General features: G+C 41.7%; 1 protein-coding gene and 1 long non-coding RNA gene across 5 annotated transcripts in view; both read left to right on the top strand.

The window, feature by feature from the left end:
- The window catches only part of CNTNAP4 (contactin associated protein family member 4), a gene marked incomplete at its 5' end in the record, with an annotated part of 472,706 nt that extends 462,356 nt beyond the window's left edge, over positions 1-10,350 (top strand). For all 4 annotated transcript variants that reach the window (XM_081930406.1, XM_081930404.1, XM_081930403.1 and 1 more), the window contains one exon: positions 5,998-10,350. In XM_081930406.1, the coding sequence (XP_081786532.1) occupies positions 5,998-6,191 (194 nt within the window). In that variant the 3' untranslated portion in view covers positions 6,192-10,350. The remainder of the gene's footprint in view (positions 1-5,997) is intronic.
- Positions 1,392-5,326, top strand: LOC309380686. The gene is made up of 2 exons (XR_014173030.1): positions 1,392-3,041; positions 4,470-5,326. It is a non-coding gene; the product is annotated as an uncharacterized lncRNA (long non-coding RNA).
- Positions 10,351-10,905: the final 555 nt, after the last annotated feature.

Below are 10,905 nucleotides of genomic sequence, written 5' to 3'. Positions count from 1 at the left end.
ATAGAAACCATAAACTGGATATGTCAACCATTGCTGGAGAAGGTGCCTGACACAAGGTGGGGGAAAGGGTTTTTTTGCCAACAGGATGCCTATCACGTAATTGAGGTGAGGAAAACATATAGAAGTACTAGGGTAATTGGCCCACTTCGAAAAATGTGTAATCCTCTTGTTCCCCTCACTTTCTATCTGGTATGCCAATTTTTTAAAGAGTCAATGAACAAATTTGAATACATTAAAGGTAAAGGTACCCCTGACCGTTAGGTCCAGTCATGGACAACTCTAGGTTTGCGGCACTCATGTTGCTCTATAGGCCAAGGGAGCTGGCATTTGTCCTCAGACAGCTTCTGGGTCATGTGGCCATCATGACTAAGCCACTTCTGGTGAACCAGAGCAGCACACGGAAACGACGTTTACCTTCCCGCTGGAGTGGTACCTATTTATCTACTTGCACTTTGACATGCTTTCGAACTGCTAGGTGGGCAGGAGCTGGGACCGAACAATGGGAGCTCACCCCGTCACGGGAATTCGAATCGCCGACCTTCTAATTGGCAAGCCCTAGGCTCAGTGGTTTAGACCACAGCGCCACCCATGTCCCTTTTGAATACATTAAAGGTAAAGTAAAGGTAAAGGTACCCCTGCGTGTATGGGCCAGTCTTGACAGACTCTGGGTTGTGCGCCCATCTCACTTAAGAGGCCAGGGGCCAGCGCTGTCCGGAGACACTTCCGGGTCACGTGGCCAGCGTGACATCGCTGCTCTGGCGAGCCAGAGCTGCACACGGAAACGCCATTTACCTTCCCGCTGGTAAGCGGTCCCTATGTATCTACTTGCACCCGGAGGTGCTTTCGAACTGCTAGGTTGGCAGGTGCTGGGACCGAGCAGCGGAGCGCACCCCGCCGCAGGGATTCGAACCGCCGACCTTTCGATCGGCAAGTCCTAGGCGCTGAGGCTTTAACCCACAGCGCCACCTGCGTCCCTTTGAATACATTATAGATGGCTTAATCCTGACAATTTGAGAAGCATGCTCCAAAACCCATTTAAGTCTGTGTACAGTTAATTTCCGGGACACGGGTGGTGCTGTGGTCTAAACCACTGAGCCTAGGGCTTGCCAATTGAAAGGTCGGCGGTTCAAATCCCTATGACGGGGTGAGCTCCCGTTGTTCGGTCCCAGCTCCTGCCAACCTAGCAGTTTGAAAGCACATCAAAGTGCAAGTAGATAAATAGGTAAACGGTGGGAAGGTAAACGGCATTTCTGTGCGCTGCTCTGGTTTCACCAGAAGCGGCTTAGTCATTCTGGCCACATGACCTGGAAAAACTTCTGCGGACAAACGTCGGCTCCCTTGGCCAGTAAAGCGAGATGAGCGCCGCAACCCCAGAGTCGTTTGTGACTGGACTTAACTGTGATGGGTCCCTTTACCTTTTTTACAGTTAATTTCAGGTGATGCAACCACCCTGACTCCTGGCTGTTGGTCAGAATATAGTTCAGCTGGACTACTAGGATATAAGATAATTCCCCCCACTGCCACATTTATATCCATAACACCTTTCCTATTTGACTTACAGAATTCCACTAGGACCTTTTCTGAGCCCTTCATACGCCTCTTATTACATTGACAGTAGCCCTTTTCAAATGTTCAGTGAATGCGTGCATAACAATATGAGAGAGAGAGAAAGCGTCTCTGTGTGTGTGCATGTGTGTAGGCTTCATCTCCATGGTCTGGAAATCTGCAAACTGTAAGTGCATAGGATCTGCACAAACACCTGGTGAACACAGAATGTGAGGCTATGGATACAATCATGATTGCCCTCCCTCCATTAGTTCACTGGATGTCTGCATTGACCACTTACCGGGTCTGGCAGTGGGCGAGGTTTGCGGCCCGACACACAGTCCCACCATCCTCTTGAAGCCATGCTGCTCTGCTGGCCGTTGCTCTGCCCCTTTGGTTGCCGCGGTGCTTGTGGGGTTCCCACCAAACCCAAAAATTCACATTTGACCTATCCATGGTGGCTTGGAGGCAGGACAAGAGAAGTGGACCGCATTGGAGCAGGCTTCACTTCTGTTTACTCCAAAAGTAGGAAAGGGGGCCATACCCATAGCTGTCAACTTCCCCCTTTTTAAAAGGGAAATACCATTATTCCGAATAGGATTCCTCACAAGAAAAGGGAAAAGTTGACAGCTATGGCCATAGCTGATGCTGGGTGCAAATGATTGTCGTCCCTCTATTAGTTCACTGAATGTCTGCAAAGGGTTTTACAAACCCAAAGGAAACTAGAATTATTTGATGTTAGATTATCTAACCATGCCAAATCAAATAAAATGAAAATAATTCACTTTAATTAGATGGTTAATAAAGTGGCAAATATTAGGACAGGCTAAAAGATGAGCATGGCCCTGCAGCTGAGATAGAGGACGGGAAGTCACAAAATCTGGTCAAATTTCATTCTTTGGAACCTCTAGGAAACTGACTATTTTTATCTGTTCAGAAAGAAGGAAGAAAAGTCAAGAATGCCTGAACAATATGTGTTTGGGGACTCAGAGTTCTCAAGAGGATTTCAGTTTCTATGACTAGTGTACGAGCAAGTATAAATCTGTAAGCTTCAGTGATTATTTTTAAGGAGTTATTCTATGAGACTCAGAGTTTTCTGATGGCATTATTTTCCCCTGGGAACAGGGGTGAAGAAAAAGCATTCTTCCCCCCTACAAATGGTTTCTCTACAATATAATTCAACCATCCAATTTCCATTAAGTTGTGTGGGGTTTTTTAAAAAAGGATAGAGAAGAAAGAATAGAAACCAACTGTTATCTTTGATAACCTCTGGTTAACGTACGAATAGCGGGTTTGTTGTTTTTTGGTAAGGTCATTGGAAACCACCGATAAGTGACAGACTTGAGGAATTTAGTGGAACGGAAAACTACCAATTCCCATTGAGAGCTTGAGAATTTAGGATTGGAAAAGGTGAAAAGGATATTTTGCTAAAACAAGAATATGCGCTCACCTATACAGCTGCTGCAGCTGAAATGATGGCATCCTCTAATCGTTAGGTACCTCATTAAGGACTTATTATCTACATTAATCATTGCCTTAAAGCAAGTTGAACTCCAGATGATAAAAGTCTCATGTCTTCTGCTTAAATGTTAGGCCAGTCATTGCTGTCTCACATGGCTGAATTTGAAATATTTTCACATATGAACAAAGAAGGTTGCAGGAACATAGGGAAAGGCTTACTTTTTCCTTTGTTCCTGCCAATAATTTGTTTGGTTTTGGAGTGTCCACAAGCCAGACATAAAGGCAACAGTTCCTCCCTCATTTGGGGTTTTTCCAACTCCTTGAGCAATTTGGTTAGATTTGTTCATTCATTCTTGCTCTACCTTTTGCAACTCTCTGATCTTCTTTTAGAGATTGTGCTACCAAAATTATACATAATATTATTGGTCTTGCCATAGATTTATACCTAGGCAGCATGATGCTGGCTGTTTCATTTTCCATTCTTTTTCTAATCAACCCTAACATGGATTTTGCCTTCCTAACACCACTGCACACTGAGCTGATATTTCCATTGAACTGCCTATCGTGACCCAACATCTCTTTCCTGAAAAGTTAGGATATCATTATCTTCTTCTTCATTTCCAATGTGCATCACATTATACTTTACTTGCTTTAAAAGCTTACTTGCAATTTTGGCAAATTTGGTGAGAGTCTGTTGGAACTTTCCATAGACTGATTGAGTTTTCAGATAATAATGATTTGCCCACCCATAGCACATGTCTCAATACAAATCCTTGTGGGGTACTCATTGTGTAAAGGGTGTCCTGGCCAATCTAATCCATCTAATTCTTCCAGGTGCTTAACTTTCCTTTAAACTTTCTCAAATCTTTGTAGCTTGGAGGACTGTGATGCTTTGTCACTACAATTCTTTTTGCTCCTACCTGTGGTTAGCTCCCCACTACCAATCACCAATCCCTACTGCAGTAAACTAGAATATAAGAGCCTGCCTTCAAAAACAGGGTGTGTCACATTGTCCCACAGTTATTTCAGTCCAGCCAACTGCTTCATTTGCTGCTATGAACTGTACACATCAGTTACATCACCTATGCTGTGAAAATGTTAGAACTACTAACATTGGAGGGGGAAAACCCTAAATGCCATTTCATCTCCTGAAATATTAAATGAACTGATAATAGTAATTAAGGTGTAAAAAAAACCCCTGACTGGAACATTTATAATTATGTTCTCATTGTTCTTTCTTTTTGAACGTCACACTTTATAAATTATGTTCTTGACATTCTGTGGAACATTTTGTGCAGGCTAGGACTGCACATACCTACATCAATTTTAAACTGTTGCCAATAGTATAGTGAGCATAAATATACCTAAACTGTTGTCGTTCCTGATTAGAGTAAATTTATAGCCTAGCAAGCAGATGCATATTGGTAATCAAAGTACTTTTCTGTTGTCCTGACTGAACGCAGGGATTACCCAAATATTCTGTCAAAGATTTGCCAAAATAATCGGTAATTGGTTTGACTTCTATATCTCTTGTTGATTTCAAGATGTCAGTGTTACTTGCAGGATATGAGTTGGCCATCACAAATATCACATCACAAGCAGGATCACTGTATTGCCTCATGTCAACCCCAAACAGTGTTTTCCAAAGTAAGAGGTGTGTGAACTATTCATCAGTAATTTATTAATATATTTGTAACAGTAAACTAAGAGGATTAGAGAAACAAAAAGAAGCTTCTAATATTTAAATTAGTTCACACAGTGTGCCGCTAGTCATCAAATATAGAAAACAGATGCACAGTGCACACAAGCATGAATGAGGTCTTAGAAATATACCTGTGTTTCATATGGAAGACATCTCCCACTGTTATTTTAAGGTGCTTTGGTTGGCATGAATGCACTTCTAGCAGCCTGGCAACTCAAATGGAAGAAAAACACAGTTTGGAACAGGAATGGGGTACCTGTGGCCATCTAGATGATGGAAGTCTGGATTCCAGGTTCTCCATCCCTGGCTTACAGAAAGACGACAACGTATATTAAAGCACATTTTCCCAAATAATGATGGCTAAACTGCCAATCATTGGGCAACCGTAAACATATATTGCTTTATTTCTCATTCTAAACAATATCAGTTGTGACATTTAGATGGGATTAGACTCCTGAAATATGTGTTCTATGCAGCTGACTGGCTAAAAATCAATTGTGTATAGTTCTCCCAGCTTTTCCTTCCCTGTACAGTCTTCCAGGTTCCATAACCTAGCAGGATTTGTGAGGAAGGAAGGAAGGAAGGAAGGGAGGAAGGAAGGAAGGAAGGAAGGAAAGACATTGCTGCTCATCTGAAGTGAGGGCAAACCAGGACGGACTTCTTCGGGAGCTGAAATGCAGGAATTAGGCTACACTAAATCAACATTACCTCCACCAAGAACTGCACAGTGGCATAACAGAAACCTAACACCAATCCCATAGCAATGAATAGGACAGGATGGAGCATATTAGGACTGGGTGAGGCATTGTCAGGCTTCAGGGGCTCAGCTCCCTCCCCCCTTGACTGTAGATAAGCAGTACAAAGAGAAAGCAGTCTCTTACCACTAACAGAACTGCTTAATGAACCCAGCAAAAGAACAAGCAACCGTTCTCAGAGTGCAGGTGCTCCCAATAACAGGAAGCCATATCAGCTTATAGTAAGGTCTATTATAATAATGCCTTCACTATCTAGCTGTGAATGACGGGTTGATTCTCAACAGCAAAATATTATCCCTAGTCATCTTTTGTTGTGGGACAGCTGGCATAACTGAAGACTCCTGGTTCAGACCCCACTGAGGTCACTAGTTGACCTTGGGCAAGTTCTTTCTTCAGCTTAAGTGACCTCGCAGGTTTGCAGTGGAGATAAAAACGCTTCATGCACTAAGGAGGGCTGCAGAAATTATTAAAAGTCCTAATTTTTATTACTGATGTAACATGACTTCTCACTTTGTTCTTTCCTTTCTCCCCCAGGTGTGATAGCTGTTGTGATATTCATCCTGCTTTGCATTGCTGCCATAGCTGTACGGATTTATAAAAAAAAGAGTGTGTATAAAAAAAAGGAGGTGAAAGGATCAGAAAAGGAGGACAGTGCTGAGACTGCCCTGAAAAGTGAACTCAGCATGCAAAACACAGTCAACGAAAGTCAAAAGGAGTACTTCTTCTGATTCACATTTATGATATAGTTTATTAATAATATCAATGATGTGACTTCCTTGCTAAGCCAGGGGCTCTCAACGGACAAAAATAAAAATTAAAACGCTGTTGCACTCGAAGGACAAGCAAAATGGCTCCGAAACCTATTAAACTGCGTATGTTCAGTTTCACTGATTGCGATGGGAGGCCTCTTTAAATGACATGCATTCCTTAGCTATTATAACGTAAATGCATTTTATGTAACAGTGAATTAGATATTGTAACCAATTTCATTGTTGGTAGTTTTCGGCTGTTCTGCTGTGACTTTCTAGAACGGAAGTTTTAACGTGCATTCTGAACATGGGCTTTGAATGGGGGAAATCGTAACGCAGTTTTGTTTCTCCCTCCACTCCCCTCCTTTCCACTTACCCCCTACCCCAGCTCTTCAGGAGTGTTTTTCAAATGAACTGTAATGTTTTCTTTTAACCATTTGGGTTACAATCCAAAACAGAGTTCAGCACAGTTAATTGAGACCGTTGAATTAATATTATCTGAGAGTGCCTACATCTGTATTGGATTCCGAACCTGATATAATACTTACTTTCCAGTAATCAGCTCAAATTACTGATATTGAATATGTTGTTTCCATTCATGGCTGACCAGTTCCAGTGTTTGTAGTTTAAGATGCACACACACACACAAAACACAACCCCATGCTGTCTTCTGCATCATTTTTGCCCCCAAGTCAATGTGTATTACTCTCTGAAGAATACTGAGACTGAACATAGAACACAGTTCATCTACAGCAGGGGTTGCCAAATTTGGGGGCGGCCAGTGGGCACGTGCGACAATTTGATAAAGTGTCATGGGTGCCATCACAAAATGGCTGCTGTGAATGGTTTAGCTTGTCTCAAAATGGGGGGTGGGTGTTAATGACATAATGGCTACCACAACCCAAGGAGAAGTTAAAAAAGGCTGGACCACAAAATGGTGTCTTCATGTTTTCTTCCCATCAACCACCCCATCTGTGGTGAAGAAAGGCAGCTATATTAGCTGCCTCCACACCCAATCTAATGGAGAAGTTATTTGCACATCTTCTCTGTTCAGAGCAGATGTCAGGATGGAGATCCAATGAAATGGGGGGGTATTTAAGGGGGTGTATTCAAAGAAGAGAAGGCTGAGCCAGTGCAAACATGAACTGAGCAGCAAGAGCAGTCCGTCTCTTGTGTATTGTGGATTTTGAGGGATAATTATTGTGACCATTCATAGTTGCCATAGAAGATACTGGCAGGCACGCTAGTGCCCATGGGTGCCATACTGGCAAACCTTGCTTGATGAGTAGTGATCTCATAACAAACTGTGAGTGTCAGCTTGGTTGTAACCCATGCTGAGTTGATTTTTCAGTGGCTCAACTGAATGAAATTTCATTGTCTAAGAAGCCAGTGCTTAACTCTGAGTAATAGCATGCCCGTATGTTGTAACAATATCTTTTGACCTATATCTGCAGGCAGGTTGTATTGGTAGCAGCAGGTTACAACCTTCCGTGCATTTTTTTTTTTTTTTGCAAAAACATGGTAACCACAAAAGGCGAGCAAGGTTCTAGAATTTATTTAGGAGAGAGAGAAAGAGCGAATATTTCAAGCCTTTCATTATCTGAAAGCTGTGTTAGGGAGATTTCAGATTTTTTAGAGACCAAGGTTGTAGTTGCTAATTCTGCTAGCACTGTTGGAAACTCCATCACTATGGTAAAATCCCAGATTGGAGCGATATGTGTCTGAATACTGGAAACTTGCAGACAGGGCCACTGCCAGTGCCAGCAGTCAGAGGCAAATGATACAGATCAGAGGTATTACAGGTAAAATACAAAATGCAGCAACTGTGAGTCCACTATCTAAGATGCTGTTGTCATCAGGTTGTGGAGCAGACAAGGCAGGACACTCTGTGTTGCCACTCACAACCATGAGTTGTTCAGATTAAGGAACCAGCCTTGGATCAACATTATACAGAGCCAGTTAGACATCTGTCGGTTCCTTAAATCACCTGGTTCATTTGAGCTGATGAGTACCACCTCTAGGCATTTTATAGATCTGCAACACAGCAAAAACAAGCTAATAACTACGTCATTATGAGAGTTGCCCTGATGACACAGGGTTGGCCCTAGACCCAGCTGACAAGAGTTCCCAGTTTGAGTTTCATGGCACCTTACAACAATCACTTGACTGCCCTTCTCCCAAAAAAGAAAAATTGGATGGGAAGGGGCCATTGGCATGTGAGGCCAGTTGTCAGGTGCAAATCTCATTAGTATGCAAGCTTCTAAGGTTGAACAGCTCCTATGTCACTAGTGATATGTGTGAATGAAATTTCATTATACAAAATTAACAGAATATGGGTTAACAGTTAAGCATTATGCATAGAAAGCAAGGTACTGACCTATAGTAACTTATTGACTCCCTCAGCAGTCCCCAAATTTTAGACCTTTCTCTCTTCATCTTGCCCTGTCCCAAAGTCTGTACACTAGCAATCTTAACTACAATAGTATATGTGCTCTGGACTTGCTCTTCTGTGCAGTATTCATCATTATGAACTCCCAGGTTGCCCCTAAATGGGCTTACTTACCATGAGATACATGACAGAAAGCCAAACAATTGGTTGAGTTCTTGAATGCATAAACATTGAAGAACATTTCCAAAAAAATAATAATAGCTGAAGGTGGTTTGTGTTTTTCTTGGAACTTTTATGTGGGTATCATGTTCCTAATTCTGAAATTAATTTATATCAAAGCTGAATACTTGCACCCCCCCCCAAAAAAAAAATCCTGTTTGTTGGAATAAACATGAAATGCAGGCCCTTCATCAACACCTCATTGGTCACAAATTCCCCAGATTCCATAGTGCCATTGCCTATCCACTAACATTTCAGCCCTGTGTGTGGTTTTCCTCAGTCCAACTTACGATGAGGGTGCTTTTTCTGTCCTTCTTTCCTGAGCATTGTGCGTGAGCACACACAGAGAGAGTGAGAGAGCTTCTAAGTCAACTGTGCCCACTTTCTATATCCTTCCGTGTCTTCTCGTCTGGGATTTCATACCCTAGGCGCCTGTCCCATTCAGCTTCTCAAATTCCACCTTTCTCCTTTAACAGAACTCGTTTTGTTTTGTTTTGCTCTTCCCAGCAGCAACACAGGACTCCTTGTAACCCACCGACCTGCCCCAAATTTTCTCTCCCAACCAAACTGCCTTTTCATATCCTTCACAGAAGCTGCTCTGATGGTTTTACTGACCGGTCATTTATGAAATTATGGCATCACAGCAGCTCAGCCAATGGTGTGGGAGGAGAACTCACAGCTAACAGAGAAATGACACCTTAAATCCCATTCATATCAATGTATCAACTTTAAGCCTATATCCACCTTTAACAAACACATTGTGGCAAAAGATTTTTCTGGCCAGATTCAGCTTCATCAGATGCATGACAAAAACACGCCACAATCAAAATGCGTTACTCATTTTGAAGTTGCCATATGCTTTTGCTGCAACAGACTAACATTACCCTTTTCTCCAAGGCTGAAGTTCTTGTTGATGCATCTGTTGCTTCTCTAGAATTGTCCCATATCCAACATATACAATTAATTCATGATACTTGAATGTGCTAGTACACTTGCAGCCAAACCTATCAGCTAGATGGTTAACTCTGATCTTATTTCTTTGATTATCATCCTGCCACCTTGATGTCGTTCATGCTTCCGTTTTGCTATTATTATTCCGTTTTGCTTGGATCCACTTCTCTTACATGTCCAAAGAACTCAGACCATTGTGCCAGCCCCAGGTCCATTCATTTTAGGGAATGAGCTTAGGTTCTTCATTGTTTCCAGAAGCATTCATTCAAGGTTATTATATTGCTGCTGTGACTAAATTGTGTTAAATCAATCTCTTTCACTCTCAATCTCTCTCACACAAACACACTTTCCCCCCTGAGAGTGAGAATCTGTCACTAAAAATATCCAATCAGATTGTTGTCCCTTAAAGGCCAGGCACTTAAAATTGTTGTTGCCATTTTACCAACTTTCAAAGGCACCTTCTACATTATTCTTTGTAAAAAAAAAACCTCAACTGTGAATAAGATGAAAATCTACACTTGATTTACTACATCATTTCCCTCTGATCTCTTATATATCTGAAGTTCATGTCATATTTTTTTTAATCATTTTTATGTCTTAAGGAATGGTTATTTAAAGCTGCAATCCTAAATCCGCCTACCAGGCAGTAAGCCACATTGGATTCAATGGGACTTACTTTTGAGTTGATATGTGTAGGATTGTACTGCAAATATTCCTTTGATGGAAATCCTATAAACACTGACCTGGAAGTAAAGCCTTTTAAAAAATCTAAGTAGACATGTATGGGATTACATTGTTTTGGGTACTTTTCATAAAGGAAAGAAAATGTACCAGGAGAGTCCCTACATCTTGTGCCAGAGAGTATAGATTTAAAGGAAAGAAGAAAGAAAGAAAGAAAGAAAGAAAGAAAGAAAGAAAGAAAGAAAGAAAGAAAGAAAGAAAGAGAGAAAGTCTAAAGGATATCACATATTGTTGGTGGGGGGGGAAGGATACCCTTTTGGTTTTATCTGAAGGAGTTTAGAAGATCTAGTTTGATTGAATGCTTATTTGTCTATAGCTGTATAGTGTAAAATAACAGTTTCTTACAGGAAGCTAATGCCCATTCATATTTTGAAAGCCAGAGTTCACAAGCGC

Source organism: Podarcis melisellensis, assembly GCF_964234715.1.
Source record: "Podarcis melisellensis genome assembly, chromosome: 11".
Taxonomy (NCBI): domain Eukaryota; kingdom Metazoa; phylum Chordata; class Lepidosauria; order Squamata; family Lacertidae; genus Podarcis; species Podarcis melisellensis.
The sequence above is the reverse complement of the archived record's forward strand: the minus strand, read 5'-3'. Positions and strand labels throughout refer to the sequence as shown.